We start from the raw sequence: 22,609 nt of genomic DNA, 5'->3' as shown, positions 1-22,609 counted from the left end.
CATTCTAGCTCTGCTGCTATTATGAAGCACTGTCGCTGCCCATTCAAACATGTCCTAACACTCTCTCTATTAAGTTTATGACAGAATGAATGATGGAAGCGATGAATAGAAGAGAATTAAGAAGAAGATGATGAAATTGAGAGAATAACATTGTGTTTCTCATCTCAAAAAATTCTAACAGTAGTATGCTAACACATATGTGTCATTGTGAAGGACACTACTACTATATATATTAACAAGTAACTACCTACTAACTGACTTCCCTCTCTTGTAACAGAAATAACATAATTTGACTCTGGACGCTAAGCCCTAGTTTACGTTGGGCATTGGGCTCTGGATTTTGTTGAGCGCCAGGTGCCGGTTCGTAGGCGTTGGATGCCTGCCTTGTTTTCTCAGCCCCCCTCAAACTCAAGGGAGCTCTTGGAGTGACCTTCCGTTGAGTTTTTGTTTGAATCTATCAAATGCCATAGAAGATAGAGGTTTGGGATAGATATCTGCCACCTGATCTTGTCCCGAAATATGCATAACATGAAGTTTCTTTTGAATAACTCCATCCCTCACAAAATAAAGATTAAGTTCAAAGTGTTTTGTGCGATGATGCATGATTAGATTGGCAGAAATTTGGACTACACTAGCATTATCACAATAAATAACTGGAGTTGTAGCAAGAGGAATTTGAAGCTCATAAAGAAAATTTTCAAGCCATATAATTTCAGAAGATGCATCATCTATGCTTCAAAATTTTGCTTCTGCACTTGAACGGCTTACAGAATGCTATTTTCTACTGGACCAACCAACCAAATTGCTTCCAAAATACACATAGTAACCTAATATAGAACGCTTATAATCTACATTTGACCTCCAATCCTAATCTGTAAAAGCAAAAATTCTAAAGTCAGTAGTATAGGATGAAAAATAATTTCTTGATTTATAGTACCTACAAGGTATCGAAGTATTCATTTCATAGACTTCGAATGGAAAACCAAGGGATTATGCATGAATTGACTAACTTTGTCAACAACAAAAAAATTTTCTGGTTGGGTGAGTGTACAATACTGTAAGTACCAACAATTGATCTATAGTGAGTATGATCATGAAAAGATTTAGCACCATATTGAGATAGTTTCTTAGTGGAGATCATGGCAGTGAGAACTAGTTTTGCTTCTTGCATACCAGTTCGAAAAAGAAGATGTTTAATGTATTTTGTTTGGCAAAGATGATAAGCTCTAGAATTGAATTCAAAAGCCTCTATACCTAAGAAATAATTAAAAGTACCAAGATATTTTAGAGTAAAAATGCTATGTAATTGAGACATTAAAGATTGTATAGCAAAAGAATCACTCCCTACAACAAGAATGTCATCAACATACATTAAAATGTAGATAGAATAATGTGTAATTTTTAGAAAAAACAAGGAGGGATCAGACCTAGTGCTTTTAAATCTAAATTGAGAGAGGGTAGATGCTAAAGTGACATACCAAGCTCGAGGAGCCTGTTTGAAGCCATAAATTGCTTTGTGCAATTTGCAAACCTGCGAAGAGTCATTAGAAACAAATTCTGGAGGTTGAGTCATGTAAATAGTTTCATTTAATTTTCCATTTAAAAATGCATTGTTAAAGTCATATCGTTGAATTTGTCAATTTAAAGAGATTGCAATGGGTCAAAATAAATTGTAGAAAAATTGATCACTGATCTAAATACCTCAGTGAAATCTACCCATTCCACCTGATGATTACCTAATACTACCAACCTGGCCTTATACCTTTTTACCTTATTAGATGGAGATCTCTTGATAGCATACACCCACTTTGAGCCAAGAATAATGTTGTTTAGTGGTGGATGAACTAAGCTCCATGTCTGTGTTTTGTGTAATGCCTCTATTCAGCAATCATAGCATCTTTCCAATGAGGTAATTGAATGGCTATCTTAATAGAAGAATGAATGGTTTGAAGAAAATGTGGATCAGGAGTAGAGGTAATGGAAGAGTGAAAATGCTCTGGGTTTAGAGGAACTAGACTTGGATCTGGTAATCATAGGATGAGTATTATTAGTTGCTAATGTGGGTTGTGAAAGGGGTAACTGAATCTCAATTGCTGAAATAAGAATGGAGGTTGATGGAGGGTGCTGGGAGCCGATAGAAGATGGAGGTGAAACAGCAGAGGGAGAAGATTGTGTAGTTGATGAGGTATCTGGAGTTGTAGTAGAGTAGTATGTAAAGAAATTCAAAGATAGTCAACAATAATAGTAGGGACATGATTAGTAATAGAAGGAGGAGGAGTAATAACAAAAATAGATAAATGTGTGTGATGAAATGTGATTGGTCAAGAATGATATGATGGGATGCTCTTATATCAAGGAACCAAGAATTTTCAGAGATACTAGGAGTAGTGGCCATGTATGATCTTGGATTATGAAAGTTGGATAGTGGTGGATAGATGAAAAACTAGCCGAATTTGTAGAAGAGTTGGATTGAGTTGGAAATTGTTAATCAAATTTGTGGAAGCATGTGATTGCAATGTGTCCAAACCTTCCACAAACCTGACATTGAGGTCTGGAACCAAAAGAATTTCCAAACCTTCCACCTCGGGCAAATCCTCTTCTAGCTCCTCTACCTCTTCTACCTTAAAGACCTCTAGCAAAGCCTCTTCCAATATTTGCTTGTGTGAAATTTGACTAGATTAAACCATATTCTATTCTTTTAAATATCTCTATCATGCCTTTATGATCAAGAAGAAGAGATTCAACTTCTAAGAGTGTAAGATAATCAGATGTTGACAATACAGATGACAAAAATAATGCATACACTTCTGTTAAACTTTTTGAAATTGCATCAATGTGTTCTTCTACCGTCAGCACATGACCTGATGCAGCCAAAGAATCTACCACATATTGAATTTGCTTAAGATATTTAATAGCTTAGTATCCTACTTTCTTGATAGTCTTTAGTTTGGATTTAAGCTTTTGATTTGAATTTTGGAGGGTTGTGACAAAAATTCTTAAATTTTTTGCCAAACCTGGGACTCAAACTTGCATCTCAGCATCTAATCTTTGACTGAAACATCCATAGATGAAAGTAACCATGTCATTAAGTAATGATATTTGATCTTTCATTCTTTATATATTGAAGATCCTGTATTTACTTTCTTTTCTACTTCTGTACTAAATCTTGGAGGAACCTTTTCTTATACCAGATGATCTTCAAGAGAATTTGCATCAATTATATGAAGGGCCAATTGTTGCCATTTCGATAGAATTTCTTGTCAAGTTTGTCAAGAATGGGTAAAGGGTGAAAGGGTTTGTTGGTTGATGTTTTGGTAGAGACAAGAATAATTTCAGCCATAGATCAACCTAGACTCTAGATACCATATTATGTTTATGACAGAATGAATGATGGAAGAGATGAATAGAAGAAAATTAGGAAGAAGATGAATGAAATTGAGAGAATGTCATTGTGTTTCTCATCTCAAAAAACTCTAACAGTAGTATGCTAACATTTGTCTGTCATTGTGAAGGACACTACGTTTATATATATACATTGATAAGTAACTACCTACCAATTGACTTTTCCTCTCTTATAACAAACATAACAGAATTTGACGTTGAGCGCAAGTGCCAGTTGATGTTGGGCGTCAGGCATCGAATTTTATTGGGGGCTAGGTGCCAATTAGCAGGCGTTGGGTGCCAAAAATTTTTGCTTTTTTTCTAATGTGTTCAAAAGTAAAGTTAGTTTACCATGAGCTCATGGCCTGCATAGGACAGACATGCATCATACGTGTTTGCGTATATTTTTCTGTGATTGTGTGTGTGTGCTTCTTAACTTGTGATTTCTCTATATTCTGTAGTTTCTTATGACTGTGCATGTGTGCTTTCTGATTTATTTCTCCCTATATCTTTGGTTTGTTAAAAGTTATTTGTAATTCAGAGTTTGTTGTTGTTGGCTAAGTATAATTAAGAATAAAATGAACTTAACTTCTAACCCCCGACCCTATTAAAAACTCCCCAGTTCTTACTCCCTATTTCCACCCCTTTCAGCTACAAGTACGAAAGCTTATTGTGAAGTTACAGAAGCATAGAAGAATTTTTTTGCGAGTTGAGTTATTGTTAGAATTTATTTTTTCCTTGCCTTATTAGTTAAAGTTTTATTCAAAGGGGTAGGTTTTATAAATGGTTTTGTATGTAATACTATAATGTATTATTAATCTTAAGTATGTGAATATGTGTTGTTTATTTTTGTTGGAAAAGTTTTAAATTTTTAGTAAAACCATCGATAGATTTACGCGTAAAGGCTCATACCTTATTATTTAATATATGAGGGTCGTCGTAATACCCACACTATCAGAGTGGCGCACCCAGAAGCGTGACATTCTAATAGTAAGAGTGTTACATTGGGGGCCTGCCTTGTCTTCTTACTCCCAATTCAGCCCCTCATCCTCCACTGTCGCGTAACCAATTGCATGCATCCTTCCCCACTACTATGTGGCATCCTTCCTCCGTCTTCACCAATAATATATCTCCTATTTACTCCCTCCTTTGTTCCAAGTTTTCTTTAAGTTTTATTTTCCAAACTTTAACCTCCAAATTTTCTCCCAGTAGGATGGGCAAGACTTGGGAGGATGATGTAAATAATTGCATTACCCCATAGTCTCTTTCGTCTTTAAGATTTATAATTGTTGATACTTTATTTATTTCATATAATTTATATTGACACCTTATTATCTTAATATAAAATAGTACTTAATTTATGATTTTTTTTTAATAATAATCTTTGTTAGATGTTGATCACAAGATTCAAAATATAAAGAACTAATGAATGGATCAGTGCATTGCACAAGAATGATTACATAATTTAAAGACAAAAAAAAATCAGCTTATTTCCGTACGAAAAATATAACTATACATTAACACAAATACTAAAAATAGATACCATCTATTCTATACGAAAAAGAAGGAATACCTCCATAGCATCAGATTCATGAAAAAACATCAAACCCCATCAATTTCGTTAAAATCAAAACAACTTAAAAGGTAATAGACCATACACTAACCTATGATTAGTCGCTCTTTAAGAAACATTATTAAATACTTCCCTGAAAAGAACATTTACAGTACTACTGTGTGGCATTTTTCTGTTGTTTTGAATTAATACTCTAAGTCCTTTCCTTGATTTGACCTTGATAGAGCAACATAAAGTTGACCATGTGAAAAAACCAACTTTAGCAAAAACAATCCCATTAAACTCGAAGTCTGTCCTTGTGATTTATTAATAGTTATAACAAAAGACACGATCACTCGAAACTGCCTCCTTTGGAATCTAAAAGGGAGTGTCATTATTGGGAATCATATAAATCCATAGAATAAGGACCACTTTACCATCTTTGTCTCCAGTAAGTGTAATACACTCAATAACATGTATTCTTAGTCGACAAATCTGTAATCTAATTTTGTTACATAAACCCTCTGACTGGTCAATATTCCTCAACAACATAACGGAGACACCTTCCTTTAGAATTAACTGGTGGGGTGGTAATCCCGAACAATTAATAGCGTTCAATATATCGGGTGGCATAGTGTCTAACTGAGCCTCCATGTTACCCTCCTCAACGCACAACGAATCAAAACTAAGATATACCTTCTAATCACCAGTTATCTAACACATTATACTATTATTGGCTTCATTCGTAGCCTCCAATGTTGGAGCAAGTATTGAGCGCTCCGCAAAGTAATCCTTTTTGTTTAAATTTGTATGGAGGTCGGGGTATACAAATTGTACCAACTCATCAAAAGGCTTCTCTGTGTCATCAATTAGCAAATCATTAGGGATTAAAACTTCTAACTCACCATCTGTATTATCACTAGCTAACCCATCGCTAATTTGAATAAGCTACTCCGCAAACAACTTAGTTTCATTGATGTCACAACAACCCTCAGTGGAAGATAGATGCATGTTCCTAGTGAGCTTCAAAATGTTACAATATTGCCATAGGTATGATGAGTTAATTGATGATTGAACTATATCTTGGCGTGAACCCATGGGATAACTGGAAGAATTTTTCTAATGTCACCCCCTAACACAACACAACTACCTTTTTTCCAAAAGGCATATCAGGCTTGTATGACAAATCAAATCTAAGAATATCCTTCAATGACTTATCAAGAGCTTCATAGTCATACTTATTCAACATTGGAGTCTCATTCCATATAATCAGCTTGGCTCTAGAAACCAACATAGCAAGATAAGAACCTTGTTTTATGTTGCATATAGAGTTTTGATTAATGTTGAGTGAGACCTGTAGAGTGTGCAGTACGACCATTTGGTAGTAATAGTGACGCAATACCACTCGATACAACATTCAACACAATTTTGCCTTCACAACACAAAGAGGCAGATAGTTTTGCCATAAAAAATTTTTGCCGGTATTACCATAATCATAAATGAAGAAACCCCCCCCCCCCAACTGTATGTTTATTGCATAGAGAATTCTATCATGTGCATCTCTTTGTTCATGTGTCATAGATTGTAAACCATGGTTTAGTTTATGGCGTAATAAGACAGTATCAAAATTTAACTCATCCATTATCAAACAATCATCCATACCATTTATGGTTTCCAATGAAGGATACAGAAGGGTGCAAAATTCACTGAGAGATTTACCATTGTCTTGTAACTTTTGCTCCATCTTAAACAAAGTTAATTCTCAAATTTGTCATCAGACAGTTGCAAATCTATAAATGGTAAAACATAAATTGAAATTAGTAAAAAACAAAGCACTTGTCTAAAAGCCAGAATATAAAGCAACTAAAATGTCTACTAAGTAATAACAAAAATTGTAAATAACTACCTTCAGAACAGTGAATCCTTCTCTATATGTATAGAATATCTTTGAATAATTGTTCATAACATGATTGCCATACCACTTCAGGCCGGGAAAGATTGTTAAAGATAAGTAAAATGACAAAAAGATTACGAACATAGTTACCGGATGCCCAAGTGCTTGCTTCCATAATAGCGTCAATGAATTCCTTATCATCTTGCAGAAGATCCAAAGCATAATATGCATCCTGAAAAGTATCGTACACAACACCTTCAACCATCTGTAGGTCAACAAAACTCATACAACATTTTTGTATGTTAAGTAATAGCCTTAAGTAATAATCTTCTCCATTTCCTTGAGGGACGTGAGTTAACCAACCAATAGAAAATAATTATAAGCGTGGAAGCCACATCGATACATCATCTTTCCATACAAATTTGTTAGGAAACTCACTGTAAGTCAATGACCTTGCAAACGAATATGACTTATTCGTCAGAAACCATGCTAAAAGTTTGCTCAACTTACATTAAGATCAATTAATAACATCCTTGATGGTTTCATCATCTCTAAATATAATGGGGTGCTCCTTAGGTAGGTGAAATGGTAACCTGATGACTGAAGGTTCCTTAACTTGAATGTCATATCCAAATAGTCTCCAAGTTGACTCACATGCAAATGTATGCCGACAATCATAGTAGTTTTGAATATCATCAACTACTTGTTCATTACCCTCATCAGAAACCTGATAAAAAGAAGCAGTTACTCTATCATTCCTCTTATGAACATATTTAAAAAGATACTTTATTGCAGAAGTTTGGCAGGTATGCTCCACATTAATATGACAACTATATTGTAGTAGCAAATAAGGATTATTCGGAACAATGAATGAATTATCAATAACAGCATTCCTCTTCATTATCGTGTGACTATTGTCAGGCCTCTTGTATTTTGGAAAACCAGCTTCATCTATCACAATCCTTCATTTAAGGGGTTTAGGAAAGAATTTTGAACGACGACCATTTATCATGCACGTACTATTTTTGTTGTGTCTACCGCAAGGATCGTGCACCATGAATTTTTCAACTACTGAAAATAATTTTGGATTTCGAAACATGTCAGGTATTTCAGCAGATATAAACTTCTCTAAATCAGATAGGGATTTGGGTTTGTCCAAAGGGTCCATGAATAACAATATGCAAGCATGAGGTAGTCCTCTCTTTTGAAATTCCACGGTACAAACAACTGTAGAGTTAAGAAAAATTTTATTTTATTTGATAGTTATTATTTATTAAAAATATGTTACAAGGGAGTATAAAAACTTACATCCAACAATTCTGCCAAATGGCCTACCCACCTTAAAATCACTTATTAAATTGTTAAGCTTTAGTTCGAAAATTCTGGTTATTATATCAGAACGATCCTGTGGTGACAACCCTGTACCACGTAATAACCTTTTAACCTTGTCCTATTCAGGATTGGAAGTAATCGTAATAAAGAAGCAAGGATATCCAGCATACTTGCATATAGCAAATGCATCCTTGTAATTATGGAACATGTACGTTGGACCGCCAGTAAATGTGCTTGGCAAAATAATAAGCTGTCCAGTAGCAACAGCAGCAGCTTCTCCACTAACAAAGGTCTCATGGAGTACCTTGTACTTTTCAACCCTTAACTTTGGCTGGTTAAATCTATAATAACTCAAACATTCACCCTCAACCATAGTGTAAGCATTCACTAAGAACTGTTGGAACAACCTACCAAAATGTAGCAAAATAGGAGACTTATTGGATCTAATCTGCAAGCAATACGAAAAGAATTCCCTCATGCTGATGGTCTTCCTCTTCTTGGTCCTATCAAAATCATACTGTAAAGAAGTTTGTATACCAATTCTGTATCCATCCTCAACATACAAAGATAGTAAAGGATACTGAAGTGCAAGATATTGAGGATGAATAACATCAATCCTTTTTAGCTGATTAGACCGTGACTTGATGATTATATCCCGATCAAGAACGGACTCATCAATATCACCAACTATAATGACAGCAACTTCAGATGTTGTCAGTAAGTTATACCTTCTACCATCAGTATCTCTTCTTTTGATTAACTTTAATCTTATATTAGGAGGAATCATATCCATAAATCGATCTCTAGCATAACGAAACATTCTAGCCAAGGGATTGTGATTGTCAAGTATATTTTTTAATTTGTCTACAATTTCTTTCTCAAGAGGGAAACTTGATTCCACTTATCTGCATAAAAAAGTTAATATAGTAAAAAAAAAAAATGTACCATATATAAAGATAATTTGTTAATATGTTACAGATATTATTATAAGGTACCATGGACATGACAGAAACACACAATACCTCACAGTGTTAATGCGATCATCAACCTTGTTATATATAAAACTGTGCAAATCTGGGCTCGATGGTTGATACCAGAAAGTAAACTACCGATTGAATGATAATTTTGACCACTAAGAAGGAATGTTGGGGTGCAGAACCACTGTTAATATTGTTGTTTATTCTACCAGCCGTTGAAGTGAACGAAAACATTCAATTAAACTATCGGATATTTTTCTAAAGTATTGTGATTTATCATCATCCAAAAAGTGCAGGTTTTGTAGAGTCTCTAGTGCTACTTTTAAAAAAGGTAGCTCAACTTTGCCATCCATGCAACAAAGACTAAAGTGTGGAACTGCATGACCATCCGTGTGGGATAACCTCTCTTTATCCCACATTTTAGCATTACAAAATACACAAACATGTATAGGATCACCAACATCCCAATATTCTAACACACAAATGGGAGAAAAAAAATATAACAAATACAAAGTAATAATAATCAAGTTTAAAATAAAAATAAATTAAACAGTACAAAAAGGAACCACAATGAATAAGCTACCTTCTTCAGAAAAAAAATTCCAATAACTTGTTACTCAGCATTTAGTTGTTGGTTTGTAAAAGTCCCTACAGGAGGAGCTCAGGTTGGAGCTGGAGCATATTTGGTGGATGCGAAAATGGTATACTATGAGCAAATGTGTGCCTGTGACAGCAACGCTGCTGGAGGGGGCTCCTCTTTCTCTACACATGAGCTAGCTAGGACAGGCACTGAAATTACTACCTAGATCGCCGCCTCAGCAGGACTAGAGGATGACAACGACGATGATTATCGAGATCCGTAATCATTTAGGACTTTATTTTGATTTGTTTGACAACATTTTATTCCTTTGTATTTTTATTCTATATACTTGATATTTCACATTATATATACATCATTGTTTTTAGATAAATTATTACTTAATTTTTATTAATTGGAATTTGACTATTAATTGTTGAATATTGTGGTCTATTAGGTTTAGAAAAAATAAAAAATAAAAAATTAATGCTATCGTAAAACTTACTATCGAAGAAATCCGACAGTAATAACATTTATTCAATTTAATAAAAAATGCCATCATCAGTAAATCGAACAGTAATATGACGCGAAATCATAATGTGTGATGCCAAAGTTTTCGTTGGAAATTATCCGACAATAACTAAAGATTTTCGTCACTTTTAGATTAAAATTCATTACTAATTTCGTTGCAAATTATCGTTGAAACAAAAAATTTGACAATAAATAATTATCGGCGAGGAGGTTACCGTTAGATAATATTTAATGATAATAAATTTATCGGTGAATTTTATTCATTATTTTGTCAACAAATCTGATTATACTAAGCAAATTTCTTAAAGTGATATATACGAATTGTATTGATCAGATTTTACTTTCTACTAGATAATTTGAACTTATAGGTATATATCTAGATTGTATTATCTAACTCACATCATTATTATTATTATTATTATTATTATTATTATTATTATTATTATTATTATTATATATCTAAATGGTACTTACGCTGAGTAGTATTGTGAGTTTTGGATGTGTTATTTGCAATTTAGATGAGAATAAGTTGAATAGGAGAACTTCTAACTTAGTTGTTGATTATACGGTCAAAATAGTTATCTCGAAAGTAGTAGATCAAGGGACATTTGATCTGGTGAAAACTACACTTGCATTCCTTCATTGATGTGATGGGGGAGAATTGGAATGGAATCCAAGACTTTGCCTCTAGCTAGTATTGGATCATCTTACCTTCTAATTCCTCACTCCACAAATGAAATTCTTTCTCAGTCCAAAGTAAAAAACGATTCTCCAACTGATGATTTTTAAGTTTCGGATGTAGTACAATATGTGAAATAATTTCGGTTTTAGAATGAATTTTGTTATTTTTTATTAGTTTATTTAGATATGCAGCCAATTAAATTATTTTTTCTTTCGTTTCTTTTCTCTCTTTTTTTTCTTTCTTCTATTTTTAGTCAAAAAAAAGAAAAAATTTGAACGTATAGTTTGAAATGAGATATATAAATAATTATTCAAAACAAAATGTATAGTACATTTTTTTTTTTGGTGTGTAATAAGTAAGTTGGTAACGATTTAACATGTCTAGCTGAAACCATTATTATTGTTGATATTTATGCCTATATTTTATTTATGTTTTATGCTCCTCCCATCAATCTTTTCCGAGAGGCAGCCCAAATCTTTTATATTCCGCTTTATATAGTTTTGAAGTGCTTTCCACTACTTTTAATGTAAAGAGAGTGATGAGCTACTCTTCTGTTTTTTGCATGAGCAGTTCAGAAAGGAACTCACGGTTTTCAGATAAATAGTAACAAAGGGTCAATTTATACCGTTTGAGGGAGACAAACACTTGAGCCACAAAAATCAATAAGTGAAAGCCTTTCTTCATTTCTGAAAAAGCATTGCAACATTTTCCATTTTCTTTTCAATCGTATACTACTTGTTTTTTTCGTTAACTTTCCTTATTATCATCACTAATTTCATTATCTTTCTCTTTCTTCACTAACTCTATTATTCCTTCCTAATGCTTTTATTGTTTCTTGTTAATAATTAACGATTCAATAGTTTGGCTTCACTATCTTGGCTGCTCTGCCTACTCTTATAACTTTATAGACCACCAAAATTATTAACCATAATTGATAACTTAAGTTTCGTTTTATATTTGTTTATTTTGGTATGCATAATAACCTAAGTTTTATTCTTACTTTTTTTTTTTCTATATATGACTTTTTTAAATGGGCATCTTTACCCTTTTTTTTCTTTTTTAATTAATCTTCTATGTGATGATAATTTTAAATATTCTCTAATAAATATCTTCTTGTTTTTCTTTGAATTATAAATTGACTTGTGTATTTTTTAAAAGTTTATACTAGTTAAAAAGGATTGGACATGAGAAAAAATAAGCTAATATGAAAGGATAAGGATGTATCGGTGAATCAGAGTGTGGGAGAAAACAATGCAATGAACTTTTTTCTTTATGTGGGGTTAAAAAAGAAAAAGAAGAAGTTGCTTTTAGGAGATGAAGATGACATAAATTAGGAACTAAATAAAAGGTTTTTCTTTTTAATAAAAAAAAATTATCAGAGTAAAGGTTAAACATAAAACTCTTTAGTAGTTATGACATTAAATAAAAGACTCATATGCTTGAACTAATTATCTTATACTTTTTTGAATTTTTGGAGTTAAGTCCTATTTTAATCTTTAAGATTTGTAAATTACACTGATTTAATTTTTGAGATTTTAATTGATATAATTTAATCATCCAAATTTTAAAAAGTGCACCATATAATTTCTCGTAAATTTTTCGTCAACGGAACTTAATGTCATTAGTGACGTGACTTCATTTTTACCACACTAGACCTAGCCAAAACAACGCCGTACGTGTTCTAGTGTTAAAAAAAGACTGAAACGATATCGTTTGAGGATTTTACCATACTAAAACGTTACATCCATTTAGTTTTTTATCACTTCATCCAAACAAAAAAAATTCTCTTTCATGAATCAAATGAAGTAAGGATTAATGAATATTGAGTTTTTGTGATCATGTTTTGCTTATTACGAACTATACATACGCGTGCATGGAGGTTGAGAACGGATTTAAGAATTCCACAACTGCTCATAGAGGTTAGTGACGAAGAAAATTTTTTTCGTAATTTTTTTGGTAATGTATATATGTTAATGGATAATCCTTGTTTGCTTTGTTCACTTTGATTTTGATTTTTTTCCCCCCCTAAATTTTCCATTTATGCTCTGTTTTTTATACTTGATGCATGGGATATTTTATAGGAAGTTTATGGTTGGTCTAATGATAGGTAGAACTTTTTTTTTTGCATTGTCTGTTTAAGATTCTGAAATTATTGTGAATATACTAGAAATTATGTGTGTGAAGGTTTCTGGGTTAATTAATGTTATGCTAATGGTGCATACAAACTTTAAATGACACAAATGGAGGTATTGATGGACATAATATTCCATCATGGAGAAAAATTTTAGAAAGATGAGAAGATCATATTGAAAACAATGTTGTTTGGTTTATGTTATAAAAGGAAAATTTTCTGGTTTAAGTTATAAAAGGGAAAAAAGATCAAATTAGTGCTATTAAACTTTTTATCCAGGTTAGTTAGCCATTAACATATCTAGAATGATAAGGGTTTGGTTAAGTCATGTTACTAATGGCATTGAGTTTCGATGATGAAAAATTTAAAAGGGACTAATGTGGTGTATTTTTTAAAAGTTAGATGACTAAATTATAGCCATTGAAATTTAGGGATTAAATCAGTACAATTCGCGAATTTTATAGACTAAAGTGGAGCTTAACTTTGTTTTTTTTTTTTTTTATATATAATTTAAAGAAAAATGCTATTAATTTATAACAACAACAACAACTATTGAGAAATAAAGAGGCTGTACTTTTTTTATAGAATCTTTTAACTTGATAGGTTAAGAAATTTTTTACATCTATTTAAACAAACGAGTGAGTTAACTATTGGACCAACTCGTTGATTGAAGAGAATGTATTTTTGATTACTATATACTCTTTTTATCCATGGTAATCAATGTTAAATAGAGTTTAACAAAATTAAACTACTATATAATAAGTAATGTAATTTGTAAAAAGATCTTAGCTCAGCTACTTGAAGAAGAAAAGAATAGAACACAGCGAGAAGGAAGCAAGAGAATCAAACTGGAATGATCTTTAGAGAATATTCATAGTATGGAATGTGAATACATGAATTGAATGTAAATTAGAAGACTATACATTGAGCTGCATATATACACAACAGAACCTTGGCCAAGACTCTAACTAAACAGACTTGAACCAAGCACAACTAACTAACTACTTTTTATTATGCAATACTAATTCATGATCCTTTGTACCTTGCAAATACCTTAATATTCTTTTTACAGCTTTTCAATGTGCTAATAAAAGATTGTGTATGAATTGACTAACTTTTGAACTGCAAAACTCAAATCAAGTCTGGTTATAATGACATACTACAAAGTTCCTACTATAGACCTAAAAAGCTTTGGATCTTTAAATCTTTCTAAGCCAATGAAAAAAAACTACAAAGAAAATATCATAGGTGTAAGCATGACATACACTAGCTTCTTTCATGCCAAGTTTATAAGGTAAATATGTAATATATTTAGTTTGAGAGAGGTGAAGTGGTCCATATATACTTGTGTCTTAAGACTTCAATTCCTAAAAAATATGATAGAGACCCCAAATCCTTTTAAAGTAAAAATATTTGTGAAGTTTATTTATCATATTGTTAATCTCAGTGTGAGTTACTACTAGTGAATCTCTACACAATACCTTGTTGAGCAAGAAACTGAGTAAAAGTATTGGAAATATACTCACCATCATTGTTCGATTGAAACTCTTGATGTTTATGATTAGTGAGTTTTTTAATGTAGGCTTCAAATTGAAGAAAAACAGTAATTAAAATTTTGAGATTTAGAATGAAGAAAAAATAAATAGGTATAGCGAGTATAAACATCAATAAAAATAACATATTATTTGAAGCCAAGATGTGATGTATGTAGGATGCAGGTGATGCCAATCTTTTTTCTATATATATAATTATGATTTTTAATTTTTGTTTGTTTAAAAAAATATTTAGCTCATTTGAATTTTTTTTAACAAAACATGGTTAACTTAACTAACAGGTTATCTTTTTAAATATCAATAATAAAATAAAGAATTATAATTTATCTAATTAATAAAGAATTATAAGGAGCATTTAAGAATGATGAGTAAATATAATATTTTTAAGGGAAAACAAATATAAAATACTAGTAAAATTAATTTTACTGAAAGAAAGAAACCAATGATAATGTTGGGAAATGTGAGAAAGTTAATAGTATATTTTGAAAGAATATAAAGATGGAGTTAGTTAAAGGGGATAAGAAAATTGAAGAGTTCAAGAAAACGCTGAAATTTAGATAAATAATAAACACACATAACATAACATCATCACGGATAGCCAATTAGGGTATCCTATATAGGAAGCCAAGAAAACTAAAGAGAGTGAGGTTTTTGTGTCTGCTTCTTCCAAGACAAAACTAGGAGGGGTCCGGCATGGAATCTAACCCTAGCCATTAACTAATAACTATAACCTTTAATATTAATTATAAAAGTATGTACCAAACATTCCAAAACAATATTCTAATTACATGCTCATCTTTTTCTCCCATCCCTAGTGATTTTCTTTCTCCATAACACATTGGTGGTGCATTTAGTTTGAGGTGGTGGAAAGATCTTTGCCTGCTTATAACTATGCATTACTAGATACCATGTCTTTTGTTGTCTGCTAATTAATAACTTAATGCTTCTAATGGGGACACATTACACACTAATACCTTCATTAATTACTACTATTAATTACTATTGCTTTCACTTTCTCCCCCTTCCATTTCATATTGCCAAAATGGGGCCTTTCTTTATTTTATTTTATATATAAAATGAACGATGATGCACACATATATATATATATGAGTAATAATTTTTATTTGTTAAAAATGTTATTAATAATTTAGGAATATGAAATGGGGACATAGATGGACATTGGGAAGGATGGGAGAGCAGAGATTCCACTTCCTTTAATTGAAGAAAGGGATGGGGCATCCTTTCAGTTTATTCAACACCTGTTCCTTGACCACTCAATACCATCATTTCTCCATTCCCATTCTTCCTATTTTAAATTTCTAAAAATAAAATGGTTTTTGTATATACAACACTTTCCCTTTTGCTTACATCACTCTTTTTCAGACACTGTCCCCAAGATTAACCCTCTTCCTAACTCTCCCTCCTGCCATATCGTACATCTTCATCATGCATTATTATTAGGGAGCTACTCAAATGAAGATGCAAAAAACATCTTTTTATGAAGATGCTTTGTATAAAAGTGTGATTTATTGATTTGACCACACTTCAAATAAAAACAACACTTTTATAACATATCAAAATCTAACCCTACACTCCATCATCTAAAGGTCAAAAAGAAAAATCATCACATGAAGACAATTATAATATCTTCATGGGAGTACCCACCTTATTATTATTATAAGTAAATGTTAGAGGACACTTCTTAACTCTATCTATAATCACATAACCCCACTTCTTTAATTTAATTTCGGAGACACACATGCATACATACATACACTACATACTACTCTTGTGTTGTACAGGAACAATCCGTTTAGGAAATCAAATCATCATCGACATATACCACTGCCTACGTGTCACTCTCATACAAATGCTTCCTCCTCTCTTCTTATTACCTCATCTATCTATTTTTACCTAACACTTTCTTTGGGATTAGAAAAATACGAAAAAAAATATGAAAAAAGAAAATAAATAAAAATTTAAATTTTTGGTTGTTTGAATAAAGAAGAAAAATAGAATAGAAAAACAAATGATGTGGAATCCATTAAAATATTTTTTTTAAAAGATGAGATGAAAATAAATAAAAAATGTATAATAAATATAAAATTATTAATTTATCATTTGATCAATTAAAAAAAATAAAAGATATAAGGATATTGATATAATTTTTTTCGCATTTTTTTCATTTAAATAATTTTTTTTTAATTTTTTTTATTCAAACAACACATAAAATAATCCATTTTTTATTTTTTTATTTTTTTATTTTCTTTCTTCTCATTTTTTTTTCTATTATCTATCTAAACAAAGTGTTAATGTATCTCATTTTTCTTAACAGATTTAACTTTTCAGAGAATTATATTATAATACCAAAATATCTAGAATTTAATTCTTATTAAACTCAAAAAAACTTTTTCATAAAAAATATTAAAATAATGATTTATATATTTCTTTTTCATAACTTAAATCGTTGAGAAAACTACCATGATGACATCAGGACTGCCTATTATGGCAAATGATGATGTCATAATAATATAGTTAATTAGTGAGTGAGTGAAACTAATTAATTAATTAATGAATATTAATATATAAATGTGGATGGTGGTGGTGGTCAAAGGATGGTGGTATGTGAAGCTTTTTGTGGTGTGTGTCAGAGGGGAAATGAAAATGAAAGGTAATTGAGTTCCCTCCTTTTGGTCATTATGTAAACTTGCAGATGCATGTTTTGAGTGCAGAGATTTATTATATCAATATGCAAGTGGCTGCAATGCAATGCAGGTAGAGATAGAGATACAGATTTTCTATCTCTATGTCTATGTCTATATATATCTTCAAATTTTTTTTTTAAGTTTCTAGATTGTGTCGTTGAATTTTTCCTTTTCTGCACTTATTCATCCTCATCATCATTATTTCAGTTGTTTTGGAATATATAATAATGTTCTTCAGTCGCTTATTTGCCTAATTATTACACTACATGTTAATGTTCTCAAATATATATAAGTGAAACTAATTTGCAATACTGATATATACTAAACATCAATTAAAAATCAGTTATTATAAAAATATATGTATTATTTAATTTATTTTTAATTTATATTTTATATTTTAACATATATTTTATATGTACGATAAATTTGACTGTTAATTTTGGTATATAAAAAATATGATTATTTTTAATTAAAAATGTTATTTACATATTAAAATTAATCATAATATATTTATATAATTTAACTTATTTTTTATGTGTATTTTATTTTGATAACTGAGTTTAATGACTGATTTTAGTAACATTTAATATCGTTGAGTTTTAATACATATCATAAAATGGAAATTTGATGTGTCTTTATTGCCCTAAACTAAACTATTGGTTCAATTTAATTTATGAAAGCACAAATATACACTAATAATATTATATAGCAGAAAAGAAAAACAAAGGGGACAAATTAAAGAAAAGAAAAAGAAAAAGAAAAAGAAAGAGAATGATCAGTAGTGTCTTCTTTAGCAATGCAGCAACAAGGCTTAAGGAGGGAGGAACTGTATAGCTTTATACCTTCCTGCAAGGTCTCTTTAAAATCATCCAACATTTTAATTTAAGTGAATAAGTTTGGATAATAATATATAAAGATTATAATTAAGAATACTAATGTATATTCTGACACCTTGCAGCATGTGCAAAAAATAAACTATATCTATATATATGACACTTCTTATAACAAGTATAGTCACAAATTCAATTTCCCTACCTAATATCAACAAAAATTCCCATCAACTTTCAGTGCTGTATGTGACAAAATTTTACACACCTTGTGGCATCACCAATGCCACTAATTTTAACACAAAAATAAAATTGTACAACAAAATTTATTTTCACTATTTAAGTATTTGTTAATTAGTTTAGCTACCATATTAATTAAACTACTAGATATCACAACTCAAATTAATTAATATATAAAGATGCTAGTCGCCACTGGCTACTGTGTTGGAACAGTATATTCAAACAGTCATATGATGATATTTCGCTTTCACCTTAAGGATATGCTGGTACCACTCCATTATATCTTGTTTCTCATCTAGCATATAATAATAACCAAACAAAATTAAAATAGCATTAAAATAAAATTAAAAAAAAAAAAAGAACTCTTGTATATTATTTATGTGTACTAGCTAGTGAAAGCTAAGTTAATTATAAGGTGACAAAATTTATGAGATGTTGTGTTATAGTGTGTGTTCTGGTTGAGGCTGAATAAATGGTTGTGGTTTAAGAAGTTCTCATCATCATCTCATGGTACTGGATATAGCTTAATACCTAAGAAGCTTGTCAGAAAAAAAAAAACACAGAACGGTAAGCAATAATGGGAAAAGAAATCAAATAATTAAATAATTTTGACGAGAGATGTTATAATAATAAGATGGTGGTGCTGTAGGAGCATTGGGGTTCAGGAAAAATCTAGGAAGATATAAATCATATATCAGCAAAGACATGGAGCTACGTAACTCTATAAATAAAATAAAAAAATATTATGTATGCATAAAAAATTAGTTATTAAATTATTTATTATATATTATTTTAATATAAATTATATTATGTATATATTAAAATTAATTATTAAGTTATTAGTCATTAATATAAAATATATATTAGAATATAAATATATATTAAATTATACATATATTTATATATAAATATATTTTTATTTTAATATATGATTAATTTAATAGTGAATTTTTTATATATACATAATAGGATAGATAAAATAAATTATGTGATGTTTTGCAATTGCATCAAGTATATATAATAAGATATTTAAAAGTTCTGTTAATTATATATATTATTAAAAATTGAGAAAAGCTTTTTCTAGTTTTGGCATTTGGTGGTGATAGATGATTCATGAATTTGGGTAAGGTTTGGTTGTTTTCAAATATTGAAAAATAATAAAAATGAGTAGGGAAAAGGAGTTGGTATAGGGGGGCCCCCCAACAATACAAATTTAGGGTAAATAAATTGAGAACTATATGGTTCATTCAATTCACCTCCCTCACTTCACTTAATTATATATATATAGATATGAATAAATAAATGTGAGATTTTTTCACTTTTCCATGTTGGTGGGCTAAGCTTATTATATAAAGAAGATGTATGTATGTAGTAGTTCCCCCCATTACTACTACTACTACTATTGATTAAGAGATTTGATTTGATTTAATTTGATATATCATATATATGATGGAAGAACATCTAACTCCATTGGCGGTTACACATCTTCTTCAACACACTCTTAGAAGCTTGTGCATCCATGACAATTCTCAGTGGGTCTATGCTGTTTTCTGGAGGATCCTCCCCAGAAACTACCCTCCACCAAAGTAAGAGGATCACAGATTTTACTTTTCATTCTGCTTTTAATTCATTATTATTTTACTTAATTAATTTAATTTGTTGTATAGGTGGGAGGGTCAAGGGGCTTATGATAGATCAAGAGGAAACAGAAGGAACTGGTAAATTAAGGTTTACATATATGTATTTCGTTGAATATAATTCATGATTATTAAAAATAATCATAATAATAATTATTATTATTATTATGATATATTATTAGGATATTGGTGTGGGAAGATGGATTCTGCAACTTTGCAGCGTCAGCAGCAGCACCTGAAATAAACTCTGGTGATTGTCCTAATAATAATAATAATAATAATAATGGTTCTTCTTCTTCTTCTTCTGTTTATGGTAACTGTGAGTTCCAACCCTACCAAGGCCTGCAACCAGAGCTGTTCTTCAAGATGTCACATGAGATCTATAACTATGGTGAAGGGTATGTATGTGTTATGTTATGTGATTATCAGTAGTACAATTATTAATTATTATTGTGATGGGTGGAATTGAATAAGTGCAGGTTGATAGGGAAAGTTGCTGCAGATCACAGTCACAAATGGATATACAAAGAGCCTAATGAACAAGAAATCAACTTCTTGTCAGCGTGGCATAATTCAGCTGATTCAGTTAATACTACTACTCATTAATTAATTCATCAATAATCTTGCCCTTAATTACAATTTCATTATTTCATGCTTAATTATATTGTTAATTACAGCATCCTAGGACTTGGGAAGCACAGTTCCAATCTGGAATAAAGGTAGCTTAGTATTATATATGATGATTATGATAAGAAAACAATAAACATTGATATTCATGTGTCTACATCATAGGATCTTCATTGTTTGTTGATGCAGACCATAGCTCTGATTGCTGTGAGAGAAGGTGTTGTTCAATTGGGAGCAGTTCACAAGGTTCTGTCTCTACTCTATAAATATGATTTGAAATAATTAGAGTGTGTAATTGTAGTTAATTAGTGATTAATGAATTAAGGTGATTGAGGACTTGAGCTATGTGGTTCTACTGAGGAAGAAATTCAGCTACATAGAAAGCATACCAGGAGTTCTTCTACCACACCCTTCATCTTCTGCATACCCTTACAAAGTTGAAGGAGTAGTAGGATATGGTAACATCCCAGAACATGTTAATCATCATCATCATCATTGGCATCATCATTTCCAAGGAACAGTTATCCCTCCACCAACACCAGCAACAACAGCTGAACTCTTCTATGATCATCATTTCAACAATGGCAACAGCACCATGGCATTGAAGATTACCCCATCAATGAGTAGCCTTGAGGCACTTCTCTCTAAGCTTCCTTCAGTGGTTCCCCCACAATCACAACAAGAACAAAGGGCGTTGGAGTTGATGGGGATTCAGAAAGTTGTAGCAAAAGAGGAGCTTGATAATGATGAGGTTTATAGGCCTGAGCTTGATGTTGGTGAGAGTAGCAGTTCCATGCATCAAGCCTATCATCATCATCATCAACAACAACACCATTTCCATCATCATAATAATAACAATAATAATAACAATAATAATAATAATAATATAACTAGTAGTGGAGCCAATAATAATAATAATGCATTCTGATATAATATATATGGTGATGAGTGTTATTAGCTAGTGGAATATGAAAAATACTAGTCCTAACCTATAATATAATGTAGTGAGAGTATGATATATGATGATGAGTTTTTAATTAGCTCAAATGTTACTAGGTTTTGTTATTGTTGATGATGATGGTAATAATAATAATAATAATAATAATAAATAATGATTATTAGATTACTGAGTGTTCTAGATGCTTCTACATTAATATGTATATGATTGAAGTACTAAGAAGAAACTCTCATTTCATTTCATTTCATTTTTCATGCATGCGTGTGCACTTCATTCTGAACCTGCTCTCATTATGATGTCAGTATATCTGTGCGTGTGTGTGAGGGATAATAGCATTTAGTCACACACCGAATCTTGCAACCAATTAATTAATGTACCTTAAAAGATCAACGCCTAAAAGGATGTAATTAAGCGTCACAGCTAGGTTAACTAATTAATTATATATACGATATATATGTCAACGTGCTTAATTGATTAATTTAAGTCCATCAAAACAGGAAGATAACATGCATGCTCTAACTCCTATATTAGTTATTGTAGTTATATATCAATGTATATGGCTCAGGATTTAGCATATGTTGATTTAGGGATATATATATATATATATATATAACGGTAGCTAACTAAGAGAGGATGAAGGAGGAAGAAAGATTCTCTTGTAAAACTATTGCATAGCTGTATCATGTATCAGTACTATACATATATGTACTCACATATGCACTGCAGGTAATATTAAAAAGACAAAAAGTATCATATAACATAATATTCATAGTGACAATTTTTTCATCTTTTCTTAAAGGTGTCGAGTTTAAATCTCACTCCTAATTTAAAAAAAATATAATATTTATAATTTTATATATATAATATCTATAATTATATATTTATTACATTTAAAATTATATAATTTTTTTAACAATAATTAATAAATATTAAATAAAATAAATTTAAATTATTTAACCTAATTTTTTATTATTTTTCAAATATTATTAATGCATGTCTATCAAA

The 22,609-nt window shown here is 30.8% G+C and overlaps 1 protein-coding gene across 4 annotated transcripts; it reads left to right on the top strand.

Annotated features, from left to right (window-relative positions):
- The first annotated feature begins 19,528 nt into the window (after positions 1-19,528).
- LOC112750044 (protein RICE SALT SENSITIVE 3) lies at positions 19,529-21,846 on the top strand. 4 transcript variants are annotated; one of them, XM_072218914.1, is made up of 8 exons: positions 19,651-19,968; positions 20,050-20,100; positions 20,202-20,269; positions 20,360-20,417; positions 20,499-20,604; positions 20,697-20,738; positions 20,836-20,892; positions 20,972-21,846. In XM_072218914.1, exons 1-8 carry the CDS (start codon positions 19,829-19,831, stop codon positions 21,572-21,574), a joined length of 1,125 nt encoding a protein of 374 aa, XP_072075015.1. In that variant the 5' UTR covers positions 19,651-19,828; the 3' UTR covers positions 21,575-21,846. The 4 variants fall into 4 exon arrangements, with proteins under 4 accessions (XP_025654336.1, XP_072075015.1, XP_072075016.1 ...); XM_072218915.1 differs by having other exon boundaries at positions 20,050-20,110; XM_025798551.3 differs by having other exon boundaries at positions 19,529-19,968; positions 20,202-20,417.
- Positions 21,847-22,609: the final 763 nt, after the last annotated feature.

The sequence above is a fragment of the Arachis hypogaea genome, chromosome 15, assembly GCF_003086295.3.
Source record: "Arachis hypogaea cultivar Tifrunner chromosome 15, arahy.Tifrunner.gnm2.J5K5, whole genome shotgun sequence".
NCBI classification, from domain to species: domain Eukaryota; kingdom Viridiplantae; phylum Streptophyta; class Magnoliopsida; order Fabales; family Fabaceae; genus Arachis; species Arachis hypogaea.
The sequence above is the reverse complement of the archived record's forward strand: the minus strand, read 5'-3'. Positions and strand labels throughout refer to the sequence as shown.